A 20,706-nucleotide genomic window follows, 5' to 3' on the forward strand; every position below is an offset into this window, starting at 1 on the left:
TGTAGTGTTGAATCACTATGCTATTTATCATTATTAAGACTTCCCTTTCTCTTCTGTGATAATTCAGAGCTACAGCTAAAACTGTCCTATATCAGGCTCATTTCTGTTATTGTTTGTGGCAATCTACATTCTCCCTTCCTCTGATAAATGCTGATCATAAAAGCTTTTTCTCATCTTTAATGTTTTTAATGCTATGAATTCTTATTTGAAATCTCAAGGTTTATCTTGTGAATCATGTGTGCGTACCTCACAGTGAAAACATTGTGTGGATTTTGTGACACTGTCTGAGAATCTGTATTCTAAACTCTTACCTGGCAATGTATGAAGCTAGAGGAAGGTTAAGAAAGAAGCTTTGAAATTGCTATGTGAGGAGATGCTTGAGAATGCTAAAAGGAGGCCATTTGTCTCTATATATGTGGCTGATTTTAAGAGACGGTCCACCTGGTCTCTCTTCCTAGTTCTGCCACTGGCCTGCTCGGGTACTTTTAAGGCAGGTCATTCCCCACCTCCCACTAGGTATAAAATGGGGTTAAAAATACCTGCCTAAAGAGCTAAATACCTTCTAAAGAGCTCTGACATCTTTGGACATGCTGTATAATTAGGGAGAAGCTTGTCTCAACTTGCTGCTCACAAAACCAGAAGTAACTGGTTGACAATGTGTGAGGATGGAAGGTAACTTGGGTGATAGTGACCACAAAATGACTGTGATCAAGATCATAAGATGATCAACAGAATGAGGACACTGCACTTCAGAAAAGCAGACTTTAACAAGGTCAGGGAACTGGTGGGCTACAAGCAGAGGAAATTTAGGTTGGAGGTTAGGAGGAACTCTTTGACTGGGAGGGTGGTTAAGTACTGGAACAGGCTACCTAGAGAAGTAGTGGAATCTCCAGCCCTGGAAATTATCAAGAGTAGACTGGACAGGTACTTGAGTGGGATGGTTTAGCCAGGGATGATCCTGCCATGAGTAGGAGGCTGGACTAGATGACCTGGTGAGGTTCTTTCCAGCCTGCAGAATACTTTTTGCTTTCTCCCTATGCCAATTTAAAAGGAGATATGCTGGCATCTGAAGTGATGCATTTATATCACCCCCAAGAATTTGTATCGGATTATTTTATCACAATTTAACAAATCTGGTATCTTAAAATAGGTGATTTTTTGTTTTAGTTTACAGCTCATTTCACTATTTTTCAGTAATACCTGGAAATAGAAAAGGTTAGGGAAATAAATGTGATTTGACTGGATCTTAACTTTTTAGCAACAGCTTTAAGAATTTTGTGTGGCACTAAACCACTCTAATGTTTGTTTGTCGCAGGGTTTACGTTTCAAGAAGGCTCACGTAACTCATCCTGAACTTAAAGCTACCTTTTGCCTGCCTATCCTTGGTGTAAAGAAAAATCCCTCTTCTCCTCTGTACACAACTTTGGGTGTAATTACCAAAGGTACAGTCATAGAGGTGAATGTGAGTGAGCTTGGTCTTGTGACACAAGGTGGCAAAGTTATCTGGGGTAAGTATCCAGCCAGTAGCGATCAGCTACATTGTATAAATGGTCTTGAATCTTAAGAAGAAGAATAAAGGGCAAGGAAAAAGCTTGCCGTCTTTGATTGAGAGGCCCAAAAGCAGGCCGCTTCCCCATCTATCATCAAATACCCTTTGGCAACTGCAAAAGAACAACAATCATAGATGTACATTTCTAATAAGTATCGATTCTGAAATCTGTCTTATAAGCACGTTAGTTTTAAATAAATTGGCACTTCAAGCTTATGGCTTCAATGTTAGCAATGCAGTAAATGCATATTTAATTGTACTTTTTATGTAAAATATTTAAAATCTTTCTTTCTTGGACCTAAGTTCTGGGTTGCTTCCTTAGCTGTGTGTCATTGACAAAGTCTCATTTCTACAGTTAAGCATGTGAATAATTTGACACAAGAGTTCCACTGAAATCAGTACAACTAACTCAAAGTGGATAAAGCTAAGCCTTTGTACAAGTCTTTATATGACTGCAGTAGGTTATGAAGTTGTTATAAACGAGGCAGAACTGGTAGGTGAGAGAAGATCCTGTTTTTTTCAGTGAGATTAAAATAGGTGTTCCAAGGGTCTAATTACTGTTCTAGAATTTGGATGGGTGCTGCTAAGTAAACTGGAAAAATATAATTTGAAGATCAATGCCTAACACGATCAAACAGCAGTTTTAGCATAAATAGTGTCTTACAGCAGGAGTCTCTTAGCCCAGTGTTTCTCAACCTTTTCCAGCCCAAGGCACACTTACATTAACACATTTTCTGTAACACACCTGTTAAGGCATTCCCCAGCCCCACACTTCTGCGCTTATTGTAGCTCATTGCCATGGCAAAATTCTGTGGTACACCTGTTAATTTGTGACCGCACACCAGCTGGGAAAGTCTTAGACTAGAATGGAATGTTTGTAGAGAGGACTTTGACAGATTAAGATGCTCAAACATACTGTATTTATAGGTGTATAAATTGGGTTTGCAGCCCAATTTTGGCCTCTGAGAATGTAACCTCAACTTATACACTGTACCACCTTCTCCTGCAAGTGGCACCAGGCTCTGTGCTCAGCTAGCACAGCCCAGGCATTGCCCCATCCCCTATGAGCAACACACAAGCCAAGCACTGAGCCTGGCCCCATCCACTGGGAGTGGCACCGCTGAGTCCTGAGCCCAGCCTCGTTCAGTTTGAGCAGCATCGGGCTTGGCAGCACTGCTTGCAGGAGATATGAGCAATGCTGCTCAGCCCTAGGGGATGGGGCTGTGCTGTGCCAGCCAAGCCCAGCCCCAGCCCCTGTGAGCAGCACATCCCCAGCTAAGTGCCAAGCCTGGTACCACTCACAGAGAATGGGGAATGGGGCTGAGCTCAGTGCTCAGCTGGGAACATGCTGCCTGCTAGGGCCAGTTGGCGCAGCCCCATCCCCTGCAACAATCACCAGGCTTGCAGGGGATGGAGCCATGCCAGCTTGAGTGCCAAGCCCAGCCCTGTCTGCTGCGAGCAGCACTGCCAAGCACTAAGCCCAGTGACACTTGCAGGGGATGAGGCTGGGCTTGGTGCTCAGCCATGCCACTCACAGCAGATAGGGCTGAGCTCGGGGCTCAGCTGGTGCAGCTCAGGCAGCACTGCTCACAGGGGATGGGCTGCACCAGCCAAGCCCAGCCATGGGTTATACACTGTGCCTATGAAAATCCTAACTTTCCTAACTTTTAAACCAAGGCTGAGTTAACTTACCACATTTCATGGTGTATAATTTTCTGTTGGAACAGGAGCTATTGGAAAACAATGTGATTTAACTTCACTCCCAATCCCCTTTTTGTCCCCTTTAGGGAAATATGCACAAGTAACCAACAACCCAGAAAATGACGGATGCATCAATGCACTTCTGCTTGTCTGAGTGGCATTTCAGACAATAAATACTGTACCCAGACTCTTGTAAAGGTGTAGGTAGGACCATCTGAAAAAGCTTTAGAGCTTCTAAATGAACAAGAATTCATTGAACCCATGAAGAGAGAGGATGCTAAACAACTTAAGTGTTTGAAACTATGAAACAACTATGAAAGCTTGATGATGATGATGATGGGTCCATTGACCAATGCCAGAATAAATTCTCAGTTTTTCTGTTTTGGGTTGTCAGTTTGTTCTAAATTTATTTTTTCAGGTTTCTGTAATTAACTGAAACTGGTAATTGTTTTTTCTCCAATAGGTGACTTGAGAATTGCAAGTGTAATCTGGAAAATAATTGAAATCTGAGTGGTGATCTTGCCACTGGGAAATAAGGGGCAGACAGTAGGGCTGTGCAAAACGGCCCTGTTTCATTTTGGATTTGGCTGTGTTGGAAGCCAGTGATTCGTTTCAGTGTTTTGGATCGCTGTTCCATTTCAATTCAGCAGATACAGTTTCAGAGTCTCAGCGCTGTTTCAGCACTGATTCAAAATTTCAGCTCGGCTGGGGAGAAGCAGGCACGGCTGGGCAGCTGCAGATTCTCCCACGGCTCCTTTGGCTGTGCCTGCCTCTCTGGGCAGGAGGAGCTGCAAGAGAAACCCCCATGGCTGCTCGGCCCCAGCCCCCCCCCAGTACTTTAAAAGGAGGGCTGCAGGGGACTCTTCCCAGGGGGTGCCTCCGAAACATTCCCAAAATGTTTTGGATGGTTTCGTTTAGTTTCAGAGCCTTCCTTTTCGTTTCAGATTTGGTATTTCAGGCACCGAAACACCTCCAAAATGAAATGGCTGCTGAAATTTTGCACAGCCCTAGCAGACAGTTATCCACATACCACATCCAACAGGTTCATGTACTAAGCTAAAAGGATCTTTAAGGGAAGAAAACAGACTACAGTTTTCAGGAAGAGTCCAGATGAAGTACCAATGATAGCTAGGCAACTGTGGATAATGGTTTGTGGAAGAACTACAGTGTGCACAGGGAGCATATTACCACTTCTCCAATAAACTCAGTTAGGGTGAAACTCAAAATCAGCAGGGTAGTACATGCCATATTCCATGGGTATTCTGGAGAAGGAAAGGAGTGCAATCTATTCTCACATGGCTCAGGTCAGAATTATAGCTAGAGCATTATCCCTCTTCAAGATATTTGCAAAAGGTTGTTTTTCTATTACTAGGAGCTGGTTCTCTGGAGAAAGGATCATAAGTAATGATCTAAACCAGTGGTTCCCAACCTTTTTAGACCATGCACTGGCATACCGCAAAGCGGCAGCCAACTGTGTATAAAGAAGGGATGGCTGCCTGCTGCAATATGCCGGTCAGTTCCAGATTTCCAATCTGGCAGCCAACGCTCCTGCAGATTGGCAGCCTACCCTTCGTGGCCTGGGGGTTGGGAACCACTGGTCTAGACTACAACTAGTTTTGGAATAAATCATTAAGTAACTTTGTGTTTTTGTCAGAGTTGAAATGCTTTGACTGAAGATCATTTAATAGAACTTCAAATCAGGTTTGGGCTAGGATGATGATTCTCATCTTTGTTTAGACTTGGTGCCCCTCAGAAAATACCAGCTCTTGTTTTTTTCCATCATCAAAAAATGAATGAAAACTAACAGTTCTTTTATAAAGAACTCAGAAAAACCACTACAGGTCAGTGTTTGTGATGCATGGATTTCTATATGAAACCTCTGGGTTTATCTTGCAAATCATGTTTGCACACTAAACACTGTATAGCATTCCAGTTGAGAACCACTGGACTAGGAGGTAAAAACTGAAGTTACATGCAGATCCTTCTTCCTGCTTAAAGAATCTGTGTTGAATAGAAAGCACTGTAGGAAACAACCATAAGCAGTAAGATACATGACCAGATACACATGATAACACCTTTGGCTTTTCAGTCTGTACCTCATGTTCTCCACAGTTATATGCCTTATCTATCACTTAAAGTATAAAAGCAGAGGTACTTATGAAAAAAAGGACTATCAGGCATACTTGCCATGTACCACTGCATATAACTTAAATAGTTACCATTTCCAGCACTGTGATAATGGTGAAGCTAAACCTTCTGGAGTACAAAGTGAAAAAATGCCACAACCCTGCAAACATGCACACATACTTCAATTCCATTAGTTTACAATCCCACTCTCAAAGAGGTATGTCCAACCTGAAATTGTTATTTTTTGCAGGCAAGGGATAATCTCAGCCCAATAGAAATACCAATGCTTAACCCTGAAACAACAAGCAAACTGAAATGTTTTAAATTACAAAGGCTGTTGTGCAAAGTTCTCTCTTGCACTGACAGGCTTAACTTCATTTTTCTGAAAAAGTTGTTCTGGTCTTTTGGGGGGGGCGGGGAATCTTACCAGTCCAGTGTATTACCCAACACCAGGTTTCTGAATTGTAAACAAATTTCTAGCAAACTTTGTTCATGCAACGAAAGAACAAAGTGACATGACTGGTTTGAACATAATGATGACTATAAGCAAATTTCTTTTTAAAAAGCTATTTTATGAAGATGTATACCTGGTCCCAGGCCTTATCACTAGCATTTCAGATGAGTGGGTTTTTAAATCTTCACATACAGGATGCCATCAACAATTAGATAAGCATGTTTTTTATGTAATTGGAGTTCCCACAGGTAAGACCCACCACCTCTAAAGCAAATATAACCAGTTGCTGTACTATAAACACGACTACAGTTAGCTGCATAATGCCCAGTGGACCAATCTAATCATGAAAATATTTATTGTTTAGCAGAGGGCACTCGAGTACTGAAACAAGTAAAGAAAAAAACCTCACAAAATATAAGTTTAATTACTACTTTGAAACATTTCAAAAAGCAAGACAATACTAAAAAGGAAAAACAAAAATACTATAACAAGACTTAACACAGTAATTAGAATAGCAACACATTTTCCATAAGATTTATAAACATAGTACAAGTAAGTTTATAAAACACCTAACAGCACACTTCAGAAAATAAATTTAACACATCTTATTGGAAATAAAATTTGAAAATGCCATCACTTAGAATGGAGCATAGAAGCCAATACATGGACTATTTATTGCTTGCATATGTGTAACAGGAAGTGTGATGGTGCAGAAAACAGCAAATGGTAAGGGATAAGCGAGCAGCATTTGAAAGAGTTAAAAGCATTTCTGAAGATATGAAAAACCTTTTCATGTGATGAATTCAAAAAAGCATGAAAACGGCAAACAAGAATTCTGCACGAAATGGGAAAAAGTCATTAAACAGGAAAGAATGCAAGAGGCAAAGTAATTCCTGATTAACAAACAATACATTAAAGACATTTGAACAAACAGGTTCAAATATGAAACCATTTATCATCCAAGTGTGAGCTGAGACCACAATTTAATGTTCTATAAGCTCTATTCCTAGACTAAACAAAAATTAGAATAATACTGCTTGCTTTAATTCTACAGGCATTGTTCCACAGGATGTTTTAATAACATTTGGTACAAACTGTATAAAGTCATACAATGTTTTAATTATTGATTGCTGGTGCAGTAAGACCTTAAAAATTGTGTAATAGTACAATGCTAATAAGCAAGTTAGACAACAAGAAGTATATTGTCCACGCCTAAAAAAGGCTAATTTCTCCAATTTAAACTCTTCATTGACCTAATTTGTTGTCAACTCAGAGACATTCTCCTTGCTTTAACAAGCAGAAGGTATAGACTGTGATGCAATTTTCTGCACCACATTCATCTTTTTTTTCAGTACCCAGATAATATTAGCTGCAGGGGGGTCAACACCAAAATAATTTCTTTGCAGAAGTAACTGCACTAATTGGTTCAAAATTATTGGTACAATCTTATTAGACAAAAGGGTCATCGGGTAGTAGCAGAATGGCTGTACAAATTCCTACTTATCCATTTGTTGCCTATGTTTTGTTTTTTCAAACAATCAGGCTATTATTCATCTCATCTCAGTTATACTGGTTGAAATACCAATGTAGTAGCATTTTGGGTGAGGTACTCAGAGTTTAAACCAGTTTAAGCGAGATCAGATTCAGCATCTAGATCTTGTCTCTTGCCACAACTGAAATCAATAGTAGAATTCCAGTAGACTTCAGTGGAAGCTGCAATTGGTTCCAATAGCATTACTACATTTTTTTTTCCGAATTTAAAAAAAAAAAAAAATCGGGAGATGTCTAAAAGAGGATATCCTAATGTAAAAGCCAGATATGTAGTAGCCATAAGAAAGTGGAGAAAGGAAGGAACCAAATTAAGCGTACTGACTTTACTTATACAAAATAACAGTATACACAGCATATGTAATCTGAAAAACTGCTGAGCACTAGACAATCTAGAAATAACTGAAAGAGTTAGGACCCAATTATAATTATTTTTATAAAAGTGACTTTTAATTAAAGTAGATACTTTTGTATCAGCTGATGTACTCATAAGACTATTACTGTTTAACAACATTTAATTCCTTGCAGCTCTGTCTTCTGCTTGTTAAAAGTTTACTATTTGTGAAAACCATCTCTTTAGTCTGACCCCACCAGCCCTTAAGTAGTCCAACCCTTGGTGATGCAACAAAAATGTAACATTTTCCAACCACCACTTTGCCTATTTTTACAACACATCTTAGCACTAAAAGGGAAGCCACAGTATACATAATTGAAGGTTCTTGCTATGTGCTTTATAGAAAATGTTTAATTGGTTTTAGAAATGCTGAAGGTTCACTTGAATGTATTTATTTACAAATAATCATGGAAAGTTCTGTTTACACTTCTCATCCACAAAGTTAATATACAACAACTGTACACTGACAGGAAAAGTTACAACAAAGTGCAACATTCCAAAAAAATCCAAATTAAACTCAATGATTCCATGCACCCCACACCCAGAAGTCAAGCAATACACCCTGCTAAAAACCTGCACTCTTTTAAAGTGAGTCAAAACAGATTAAAAAGAAGATAGTGGTGTTTCACCAGCTGAAGTAAGAGATAAGAAAATATCTAAAAAGTTAAACTGTACAGCCATAAAATCAAGACAGATTCTTACAATTGTTTCAGAGGATAAAAATTAAAAAAGACTGTTAAAGTTATTCAAGTGAACCTTTTATTTATAAATCCTAAAAGAAATAGTTACCTTTGTTTGAGACCTTTTTGGACCTTTGTGTAGCCAAGTACCATTTTTTTCCTTTCCATGCACACACCACTATTCTTATTTATTCCTGAGTTTTTATCCATTATTCAAAGGAGCTTCATTACTGGAAAAAAATAAATGGCAATTTTAAAAATAGCTGATATATAAAGTTGCAATTTGAATCAAATTGTTGGATGCCAAGAGGTACCTCTGAAAAAGGGAATAATGAAGGATAGTGAGAGAGACGTATATAAATTATCTTGGTTTTTTTTCCCTGACTGCCTTGTCTGTCTTAATACTACATGCTTGGTTCCCTCTCAAGAAACTATGAAACTGGAAAACCTTTATCCCTAGACTTATATTGGAGTTAAGGGCACTACTGTTTTTTCACAATTTCCTGGTAGCTATATGAAGACAAAAGATTTGGCCTCAAAGACATTTGCTGCAGCCCTCACTAAACTTTGAGGTTAAAACAATAATGTGTCAAAATTATGGGCTCACAGGAGTCAACATCTGAAGGTACAACTTTTAACAGCTGCCAAACATATCCACTATGTGGAAAATGTGTAGTGCCACTCCCATTCAGCCCACTTTAAACAAAAATTCACAACTTATTTTCTGTAACATGGCACACAAATAAGTGATCAAGAATCTATTCAGCACATGTACGTAGCTGGGAAGGAGGTCAAATAGTTCTGTAACTGTGGGGGTATAACCACACACACACACGATGCTGCAAAACTAATCCTTAGCAAACATACATTGGGAAACTTGTAGTTTATCATATAAACATCATTAAAACTCAACTGAAAAGCTTCATTATTGAGCTACATTACCACAGCGCACAATACGAGACTTTGTTTTGGTTGGGCTTCATATCAGTGACTTAGCTGCCATCTTTCAAATAATTATCAAATTAGTGGTCTGGAATTAGGGATGGAAAAGTTGAGCTCACCTAAAAAAAATTATTAAAAATGATTAGTACTGTTCATGCTATTTTGGGGCTATCAAGTTCCATGGGTAGGTCCTGTATATGCACTCATTTTGAGATCCATAATTGTGCCAGGTTACTTTTGTTTACTATATTCTCTGTTAGTACATATGGTATTTCCCCTCCTGTCCTGTTAATCTTTTCAGGTAGCAAATGCAATTTTATAAACATCAAGGTAAAATTCTGGGCTTCCTGAAGTCAATGGAAAAAACTCCCAATAATTTTGCTGGGGCCAGAATCTCACTGCTCACAGTTCTTACAAAAAAAGCTTTTAAAGGCAAGTTGTTGCTTTATTAACACAGTTTTATGTTTATTCAGTATTTATCCTTTATAAAAGGAGGAGACTGGCCATTTACTTTCATACCCTGATGAAGCTCAACATGTAGTGGTTAAAAATTCAAGAGAAGTTAAGGAAAGGTGGTGAATCCCGAAGGGAAATCCAACCCAATTTTTTAAATGTGTGTGTATCCTGTCTCCCACATGGTTAAATAATACCCTATCATTTCAAACAAAATAACTTCCTTACAAATAGGTGGATTAAATAATACTTCATTTTAAGCTGGTTTTCCTTTCTTCTTGGGTGGCCCTTTGTATCCTTTGGCCTTTCTTCGCAAGTTCCTTCGATCTACTATTGGTACTTCAATTTCTGCTTCTTCTGAGCTGCTGTCAGCAGTTCTCTCTGCTGCTGTCTGTGTATACTGATCCATCTGCTCAGCAGACTCTTCAGACTGCTCTTCTGATTGGTTTTTTTGCCCTTCTGAATGTTGCTGGAATGAGACATCCTCAAGTTCAACCACTATCAAAGAACTCTGACCAAGGACAACAGGGGCCTCCTGGGAGTCGCGCCCTACTTCCTCATTTTGCTCTTCCAACGAAGAAGTGGTTTTGGGCGACACATTTTCAGAAACGGATTCTTCTGGTGGTTCAGTTATCACAGAGTTTGGAAGGCCATTGTCTGATGGTTCTTCCTTTGATGCTGAAGTAACAGTGTTTGCACTTTCAACAGATGATTTCTTCCTTTCAACTTCTTGTTGCTCTTCTTCACTTCCCTCTTTTCCCACAGACGTGCTTTCTTCTGGCAGTATTTCTGAATCTATTGCATTCAAAACCTGGGGGAAGGTCAAACATTGAAATCAGTGGAACAACTCAGGCTTTTAAGATGTAAGGTACCAACTACTTTTGAACCTAGAGCCATTTCAAAAGGCAGTTGAATCACTGAGCAGTTCACAGGAGTGGGCAATGTTCATCTAATTCTCTCCTCTCCTTCACTTGGGCCTGGGTTCTGAATTAGAGATGTTGTCCCTAATTTTTCTTACTTAGAATAATAATAAATTCAAAGGATTCCTGAGGTACAAGGGGAATATTTTGAAATGAATGCTCAAGAAATACGAATATCTGACATTCCAATAATTATCATTCTGTTGGCTGTAATATTACCTGTGCCCTTAAGCCCATAGTTCTTATGGCATAGGTCTTTATAGTTCACTGGTTTGTGTATTTTACCAGTAAATAATTGCCGTCTTTATTTATATATTTTATTCTTACCCATTCATTTTATAAAAATCTAATGATTGAGCAGAAATTAATGAACCATAATAGAGGGGGTTTTGTTTTGTTTTTAATCATACCATTTTCCTAGTATTTGAGCATTGCTAGAAAAAACTGAACCAAAGCCTCTTTTCCTTAATTATAATGGATACTGACTTACTTCCTACTGAATGCTAGCAAAAAAATTAGTAACAATTTTAAAAATAATTTATATATAAAGTTGCAATTTGAATCAAATGTGTTGGATGCCAAGAGGTACCTCTGAAAAAGGGATAAGGGATAATCAGAAACATGTATAAATAATTTTGTTTTTATTCCTGTCTGGCTTGTCTGTCTTAATGCTGAAAGCGGTCTCACTTTGTTCTGTTTATGGACCTTTGTCATCTGGTCTGATAACTGCTCTTGCAAGTTATTCACAATCTTCATACACTGTATCTATTTAGTTAGAGAAATAAGCAAGGTGTATACGTTGTATAAAGACATTTAAAAATATTATGTTGCATTTACTTCACCTTATCTGATGCAGTGTCTTCAGAAGATTTTGCAGAAGAATCCAGGATTAACGGAACAAACACAGTTAAAGATTCTTCTTCTGGACTGTCAGACTGCAGTTTTGATTCACCATCTAGAACTTCATTAGCATTTTCTTCTTCGGCCATAAGGGATGTCTTGATGGATTCTTCTGTTAGCTCACCATTGAGTGGTTCCAATGGTGTTTCCTAAAATAACATTCATGAAGTCAAGCCAATGCACTACAACAGGGGTTGTCAACCAGGGGTACGCATACCCCCAGGGGTACTTGAGAAGGCTCTAGGGAGTACGGGTGGGTGGGGATGGAGCCCTGCCATGCACCATCCCGCACTACCACACAGGCACCACCCACCCAACCGGGCATGGGAGAAGCTCGCGTGCAGTGGCTGCCCCCACTCCATGTTTGGCTGCGTGCCAGCCCCCGCATCCCCTCCCTGCTCCGCATCCAGCTGCCGGGGATACACTGCTCCATGTCCAGCCACCAGGGATACACTGATCCAAAAAGGTGGAAAACCCCTGCACTAGAACATCAACAGGTATGTCTACAGTGCAATCCAAAAAGTGTGAATGCAGCTTGTAAAAAGATACCCAAGTTAGCTTGGATATTGGTAGTATTGTATCTATAGTGGCATGAAGTTCAGTATAAACTAGATATTTATCTATGGTCCAGGTTTCATAGTCCATGCTGGACCTTCTATGCCAAGGCTATGTAGTTGTTGATGGAAGTTTAAACCTAGTTCAGGTATGTCTCTACAAGCTGCAAACAGACCTTTGAGTTACAATGTGGACATACCCACCATAACAAAGGTCGAGGGCCAAACTTTTGACACAGACACAGCATAAAAGATTCTACTTATACACTGACATAGCTTTTATGTTTAATTTTTAAAACTTTTATTAATGAAATAGGTATATTTATAATAGTTAAGCTTTTAATATTTTGGCAAAACATGCTTAAAATTGACAGGAATCATAATTACACCACAAACCACCAGTTCCTGGAAAGGGTCACATTTTCCTTAGGGATATAGGATCAGATTCTCATCTCTGCTCCAACGTCTTTGTGACATTCAAACAGCAATTGGGAAGGTAAGCTGGGGGCAAGGGGAGATTCACCTTACAGAAGATCTTATGGGCCCTAATGGTCACAGTAAGAATCAAGGAAAATTTCCCCCAATTCTAATTCTGTATCAGCTTCAGCTTTAAATTGTGCTTGCAATAATCCTTTATAAAAGGAGATACAAGCATGGGTCATGGCAGTGAGGAGCACATTTAACAGAAAAAATGGTTAGCTCTTGCTCAGATGTAAATGGAAAGAAAAGGTTCCTCAGTCACCATCACCATCTGGGTCTCATCCAACCAATTTCAGGACACTTGCTCCACATGTGCTCTGGGGGTTGGAGGAGAGGAGGCACTTTAAAATTAAACCAGCTCTGAGAGCTGCTCTAATCAAAGCGCCCAGAGCATCTCATGCACCAGTGTCCTCATGATTCAAAATGGTGGCAGGGGCGGCCACTTGAATGAAAGCTTGTTCAAGGAGCACTAGTTCAAGCACCCCTGCCACCATTTTGAAGCGCAGGGACACTGATACACAAGATGCAGGAGGCTGGTGGAGCGCAGTAATTACCACACTCCAGTAGACTCAATTAATCAAGCATTACAGCATGTCGGTGCAGACACCCAGCACATCTACAGGTACACTCAGAATTTACCTGCTTCTCATCTTGTTTCTCAGATGGTGACGTACGTAACTCTTCTGTTTCCATTAACGATGTGTCCTCATCTTCAGGTACTGATTCTTCCTCATTTTCAACTGTATTGTCTCCTCGTTCTTCTAACTCTTCTGAACTTTCAGAGGCGCATGCAACAGGTTCAAGCCTGCAACAGGAAATTAGATGCCATCTTTTATTTATTTTAGATTAAACAAATCACTGAAGACGTGCCATTTAACAATGAAAAAAGACTTTCCCACATAAATACTTACTGTACTTACTCAAATCCAACAGTTTCAAATTTAAGAGGACCACAAAATATATAGATTCTATACATGGAAAATTTATAAATTTGTTATAATTATCCATTAGGGGTGCACTGATAAAGATTTTTTTGGGCTGATACCAATGGCTAATTATTAACAAGCCATTATTGGCCAATGCCAATTGCTGATATGAAGCCCTGCAGCTTGGAGAGCTGTGTCCAGCTGGTAAGTATGTTGTGGGGGAAGAGGTAGAGGGGGTGGGAGAGAAGGGGCATGGGGTGGGGGCAGATTGTGGCCCCTGCAGTGAGGGTGCAAGTGGAGCTGGGGCTGGAGCAGGCGCTGCTCATGCTGAACAGGAAAAATACAGTAATTTGAATAAATATGTTACTTTTAATAAAATAACTATGCATTTACCATCTGAAAATACACCCCAGGGGAGCCATGGGGGTGTGTGCCCCCCTGGATCTGTGCATGGGGTGAAGGTAGACTGCCACTCTGGACTGGCACTGGGCTCTTCCTGATGGGGGTAAGGGGAAGAAGGAGGGGAGTTCGGTCAGGGCTGCACTTAGGGTGGGCGGCAGCATTGTAGAGGCTATAGGGTGGGCTGAAGCCACCCCAGAATTCACTGTAGCTACCCCATAGCCCCCCTCCCAGTGCTGCCGCTGCCTGCTCCAAGCACAGACCTGGTCCAGCCCCACCACTAGGAAGAGCCTGGTGTTGCCCCTGGCCCCAGCCCACAGCAGCAGCCCACCCTTGCTCCACACACAGATCAGGGGGCACATACCCCCCCCCTTCCCCATGGCTCCTCTCGGGTGTGCGTAGCAGTGGGATCTGCCCCCCCCTCCCCGGACGAGCCTCTTGAGGCTCAGTCCCGTGCCCCGCCCCAGCTAGGCAGTGCCTGCCCCAGCCCCTTTCCCTCCCTCACCACAGGGGTCTCAATCTGCACCCCTATGCCCCTTGTCCCCCCCCCGGCTTACCAGCCGTATGCTGCTTTCCAAGTTGCTGGGCTGGCTGCACACATGCTGTGGCTGAATACGCACACGTGGCATTTATTGGCAACATTAATCAGCCACATCAGCCAAAAAAAGCCAATTACCGATACTGTCAATTTTCTTTTTATTGGTGCCAATACAATATGGACCTCTATTATCCATGTATAGTATCTAACCAGTGAAGAGTCATCTTAAATTTGTACCCCTCACTGCTGTAGTGGGAAAAGCAGCGGCAGAGGGCAGGCAGTGGAGTCAAGCAGCCTGCTCCCTGTTTACTCCACAATTGGCCCCTCTGCCACCTGCACCCCCTTGGCACTTGCTCTCCCCAATGCCTGAGCCCTCTGCCACCACTTACCCTCAGTTGCAGATCTGGCTCCAGTCCTATTCTAGCCCTAGGCATAGAGCATCTAGTGTCACTGGCCCCTGCCTGACCAAGTAGCAGTGGCTGCAGCAGCAGTAGCTCTTGCCCCATCCCCAGCCTCGGCCAGGCCCCAGCACCAGGGCTGGAGCTGCAAACAAAGCTGGAGCTGCGACTTGAGATGACAGGCAGCAGGGTGGTGGGGGAGAGCAGTGGCTGCAGCTCTGACTGACCCCAAGCCTGGGTCAGTGTCAGAGCTGAAGCCAAAGCATCCACTTGCCTGCTCCCCACCTTGTACTCAAATTCAAGAAAGGGGCTACCCCCTCCTCCCATGCTGAATGGGAAAAATACCATAATTTGAATGAAGATGTTACTTTTAATAAAACAACTATGCACTTACCATCTGAAAGTAGGAAATCAAACCCCAAAAAACTGACAGTGGCCAACCCCTGAACAGTTTACAATTTTTTTTTTAACTAAATTATTACTGCAGAGGTATATAAAACAAACATTTCTCTCTACGTGTGAATTTAACACAGAAAAACAACCAACCAATCAACATCTTCACAAGGGCTTTCTGCTTTGGAAATCCCTTACTTATAGGAAATTTGGAAGATGTGAAGAAAAATAGCAATTTATCCCAATTCCAGTACAGTCTCATACAACTTTGTTGCTTGTTAAACTTTGTAGAAGTAAAATGGTACAGGATCTATAAAGCATATAAATGAATAAGTATTCAAGATAGCAGATATACCAACCACAATGAACAGGATACAAATGGCTAGAAGTGAACAGATGATGTAACCAAAAGGTACTGTTCTCTCAGAACATTTACCTTGCAGTACTTTACAGCTTTAAGTGCCTTTAAATTTCATATATGAACAAAGAAACAATAGTGTGCACACCTGAATTGTATCAGGTTACTTCATACCACCATACATTTCATTACCTTGCTTCTGGTAGTGGTAGTGCATAAATCTCCACTCTCCTAATTTTGAGGTATAGCAGCCAACTTCTCAAATGCCCCAAAGGTCGATTCTCTGTAGCTAGAACCATGAAGCATTATGTGCTTATCTGTGAAACAGGTACTTTAGATGCACTGAATTAATTTTAGCTATTTCAGACACTGTCCAACATACAGGAGCACGTTGTCTGAGAGTGCATAAATACCAGCACAGTCTCTCTTTGGTTCCATTTACCACTTCACTGGGAAAATTGTAGAGTACATGAAGGCATTCAGCTTGGAAATCTGATGAAATAAAATTTCTTCATTTTAATTGGGTCGGGTTTCTCTAAGGAAATCCATCCCTGCTCATCAAGCCATGATAACAGATGCCAGATGGACACGTTATAGGAACGCAGGTATTTTACACAAGCCACATTCCAATTACTATGAAGAGGTCGCTTGATCTTGTTTCCCTGGCTTTAATTTGAAGTGCTGTTGTAATAGAATACATCCCAACTCCTCTGAATCACCCTGTGTGTTGGGTTTTTTGTTTTGTTTTTGTTTTGTTTTGTTTTTTACAGACCCAAACAATCAAGTTTGAGAGATACCGAGTGAAAAGAAAGATTATCTCTGTTGTGAAAACTGAGGAGTTGTGGCATTTTGGCTGCTTACTGATGTAAAACACAAAAACAAAACAAAGAAACCTCAACACTTTACTTTAAACCCCACACACTCCTGCACCAAACCCAGCACATGCCCATAAGAGGCATCACATTAGTGGAACCCAGCTGGCCCAACATCTGTATAGATCAAGTGCTTCAGCATGGCTTTTTTGGCACTTCTATCTAATAGCTGATTGAATCAGCTTTAGAGACAAGTGCCCAACCTATACAGACACTGCAGAGCCGAGCTGACCTAACACACCGCTTCTTCCAGTAAAGCCTTTTTTTCTCTACATCTACCAGTGCCCTTTGGTATTTCTTTTTTGTTTGTTAACACACCCCTGATATTTTTTCTAAATCAATCAGTATTTTTGTGTATACATAGCTTTGCAGGAATTGTTTTAGCAAACAAGATGGAAGTCGGACAATTTATTGCATCTTAGCTTCTAGTTTACAAATACACATCCACATACATCACAAATGGTTGACCATAATTTTAGATCAAGGCATATTTAGACTTCGATTCTTAAGGAGACCAATGATTTAATCAAGTAAGATTCTGCCTTGAGTACAGGGCTAGAGTAGATGACCTCTTGAGGTCCCCTTCCAGACTTATTTCTTCTATGACTCCAATACCAAAAAAGATTAATGCACAATTGAACTAAAAATCTGGGCTCGTCCATGTGATGAGATTTACTCTGTGCTAACTGGAAATCAGTAGCCTCATCCAAACAAACAGGTAGCACTTACTTCACTATGGATCACTGCTTCCACATGGGGAGATTTCCACTTATCACTGTGCAGGACAGGTGTACCACACTCCTTTGCAGTATTGCCAGGTTCTGGCAGCACATCATTAAATATCTGGTAGCTTCCAGATAGTTTCTACTATGTTCCACACCTGATGGCAATCTCTGTAAGTCCTACAATTCCTCTTATAATAGTGAATCATATGGGAAAGTGTGAGTAGTCAGCCACTTTCAGACTCTACATCAACCATCATCATCACCAACCAAAAACCCTTTGCTCTGCGATTCTGCTAGATGAGAATACACAATGGCTTTCCAAAGACGTATGTCCCTGCCACTGACAGGATTGCAACTTTTCAGGCCAAACACTGACTACAAGAAGTTTGGCTGCAGGTTTTGTAACAGCAGCTACAGCTACCCCTTTCACCCTACAGCTGCAATGAGTAGAGGGGGGGAAGCAGGATGAACAAGAAGAATGAGGTCGAATAGTCACTTTAGGACAGACCTTTCTCATAATGGATTTACTTTGTGTAGCAGGTTCTCTGGGCTCACACAATAACCATCAGGTAGTTGAGAGGACTGCTCATTAGACATGACAGGCCAAATTTTGAGATGACAGGGCACTTTCCTGCACATCCAGGGAGAGCCTGTCCTGGCACTGTAGAGGCATTACACCAAGATGAGAGTTCCTTTTATTTTCAGAAGAATATTGTCATCGCCATCTGAAAACTCACAACCCTGACTGTTACTGATCAGTAGCTACCAGACTAATATGGACAGATTGACAGTTAGGCCTGTAAGAACCCACTCATCCTCTGCCATCAGGATGATGAAGCTTTTCACTGGACATATGGATTGTAGAAAAGCATCTGTTAAGTACCATTTAAAGCAGGAGCAGGATGACAGTGGAGCATAACTTTTGGAAACTGAAGGTAAATGCCAGCCACCAACTGGGCAGCTGCCTGCTGGGTCTTCACAACATCTGAGAGCACAAAGGATTGAGTCTCGCCAAGGACAAGGGGGCAGAAATCCAGGAGATTTCAAGATGCTTTCAGCAACCCAAAGACATCCTCTCCTAAATGACAAATCGGGAGACATTCTCAGGAACGCCTTGTGCAAAAACTTCATGCAAAGTATTTATCATTTTGGAACTATGCTTTCCTTTACACTTTTGAGTTGCTTGTCCTGCCACAGTCTGCTGGGCTACATGGGGTATCTTTTGCTATACTACATTTGTCTAGTGTGCCAGACAGCCATTTTTTAAACAGAATGATTCATGTGAATTCAGGGTGGGGGATGCATCAGCATTGGGTAAGGTGCTTTTGTATGCCTTTATTTTACCTAGAATGGTATGCACACATTTTTTCTGGAGGAAATGTAGCAGTAGCCAAGGTTCCTTCCCTGAGTAGCAGTGGGATGTTGCTTTGTGAAGTCTCGCTTGTTTCTTTTGTGGGTCAATGAATTCTAATATTGTGGAACTTAAGCACTCAGTGGCTGGTCATTTTCACTCCTGTGGCCCACCATCTTAGGGGACTGATTGTCAACATGATCAATTTTGTTAGACATGCTTTGTAGATCCTTTGTAGAGGTCACAAGCAGTGTACAACAGTCTTCCTCTGTACAGGAACACATTAGCCACTACACAAAGCTAAAAAAATACATTTTAAAAACAAAATCCCCGCTCCATTTTCTTGAAGTACAAATGTGTGAATGCTGTGCAGCAGAAGGGGTTTGAATGAAAAGACAAGGTTTCAGTTCACAAGCTTTGAACTTCTGGCTTGATGCAGAAAGCCAAACAGGCACTGTGACTGGCCTCTCCACATGTGCAGGAGTCTGGGGGTTAGAATGCCATGGCAGCAACTCCACATGTGACTTGAAGGGATCATGTTTTTGGTGCCAGACTGGAAGGATCTGCAGCAGGGGGTTCTAGCAGTGGCCTGCTGCCCCCAAAAAGGAAGAGCCTCAAAATTCTGTAGAACTGGAGCTGTTGAACCTTGAGGCTGGTGCAGCAGCAGTGGGTGAGCAGCAGTTTCAATATCATTATCAGAAAGCATGCTCTATTTGCCTGCACATTATCTCCATCAGCTGCCTCTGCATTGTCCCATCCATTTCTGCCATTTCCTGAGTAACGGAAGGCCACCCCTTTTCTGCCAGTTCCCTGGTAACAGAGGGGTCCCTCTCCGTCCTTTGGCTTTCCACCCTTAAGAAACCCCAGCCATTGTGAGACGCTCTCTCTCCTTCCTCAGAGACTTCCTCACAGTCCCTCAATATCTCCTCTTTTGCTGTTTTTTTGTTTGTTTGTTTAGTTTTTTGTTTTTGGGGGGGGCGGGGGGGTTCTCCCAATACAATTCATTTGCAGGTTGGATGGACATTGGGCTGTGGCTAACGGTGGTATACCTATCAAGGTGCCTCAAGTATAGACTCTCTAATGTAAAAAAGTAACAACCAGTTACAGCATCCAGACCAGCACAGATACATTTTTCTTCACACTACAATTTTTGATGCCATCCTTGAAACCTCTTCCTCATATTGGGAGAGTCTGAAGATGGTAAGGTGCTTAAACTGAGACTCTGACAGACTTCAGGTGCCTGAAGTCCATGTTTATAACCCCCACTTAACCCTTAGCTACCTGGAAGGCCATAGATGATTACGTTTCTGCCAGTAAAGTTCCCAAGACTGCTAGAGTTCTGCTTTTGTTCATGCCATAGTTGCTGCCTGTCACAACCCAAAGTTGTGGATTTTTTGATTGTGTGCGCTTCGGCACCGCTAAATTATGTTCCCGCCGAATTGCAGCTCTTTTGCACGACGGAGTGTTCTGTTGTTATAGAGAACCCGCGTGCAGAAAAGTGGTTTCCGCCCAAGTTGGAGAGAAAGAGAGAGATGGAGGGAGAGAAGGATCTCTAAGCGCTGTGGGTCCTTTCGAACCCAGCGCGTCTTTCTTAAGAAGGCGATAGAGGCTTCAATTGCCGAACCCCCGGAGCCTAGCAAACTCCGGGGCACCACTCACCGACGGCCTCTAGCCTCTCCCCGTCACCGATCACAGTCCAGACGAATCCCTACCCTAGAACCCAGTTATCGAAACCACGGAGTCTGAACCACTCCGAGGATCCTGGGAACCGAGTTTTAGAGCCCTCCAACGAGGATTGAAGCGGAGCTGTACCTGGAAACTGTCCAGCCTGCACCGCGACCATCTCCGGTGTAAGTAAATAATCTTTTCAATCAACCATTACGCCTCCGTGACTGATTCTAGCTCGAGCGTACTACTCCACCCCGCGGCTTTTCTCCGGCCCCGCGTGCCTGGGCTGCCAGCCACAGCTCGCGTGCACACAGACGGGCCTGGCTTGCGACCGGCGAGGATGGGACCGGGAGCTGGCCCGCACACTGCCATCTTG

At 41.7% G+C, this 20,706-nt stretch overlaps 2 protein-coding genes across 5 annotated transcripts in view; one reads left to right on the forward strand and one right to left on the reverse strand.

Moving 5' to 3' along the window:
• NSA2 (NSA2, ribosome biogenesis homolog) overlaps window positions 1–3,632 on the forward strand; it is a 6,395-nt gene extending 2,763 nt beyond the window's left edge. The window contains exons 5-6 of the mRNA XM_006034624.3: window positions 1,316–1,508; window positions 3,337–3,632. Of these exons, the coding sequence (XP_006034686.1) occupies window positions 1,316–1,508; window positions 3,337–3,404 (261 nt within the window). The 3' untranslated portion in view covers window positions 3,405–3,632. The remainder of the gene's footprint in view (window positions 1–1,315; window positions 1,509–3,336) is intronic.
• Window positions 3,633–5,108: 1,476 nt separating this feature from the next.
• The window catches only part of FAM169A (family with sequence similarity 169 member A), a 64,859-nt gene continuing 49,261 nt past the window's right edge, over window positions 5,109–20,706 (reverse strand). Inside the window, exons 12-15 of one of the 4 annotated variants that reach the window (XM_025216640.1) lie at window positions 13,342–13,507; window positions 11,611–11,817; window positions 10,077–10,659; window positions 5,109–9,514 (exon numbers count right to left, since the gene is read on the reverse strand). In XM_025216640.1, coding sequence (XP_025072425.1) covers window positions 10,105–10,659; window positions 11,611–11,817; window positions 13,342–13,507 — 928 coding nt within the window. In that variant the 3' untranslated portion in view covers window positions 5,109–9,514; window positions 10,077–10,104. Of the gene's footprint in view, window positions 10,660–11,610; window positions 11,818–13,341; window positions 13,508–20,706 lie in introns of all 4 variants that reach the window. The other 3 variants (XR_003096441.1, XM_025216639.1, XM_006034625.3) reach the window with 3 other exon arrangements.

Source organism: Alligator sinensis, unplaced genomic scaffold (genome assembly GCF_000455745.1).
Source record: "Alligator sinensis unplaced genomic scaffold, ASM45574v1 scaffold290_1, whole genome shotgun sequence".
Lineage (NCBI taxonomy): Eukaryota > Metazoa > Chordata > Crocodylia > Alligatoridae > Alligator > Alligator sinensis.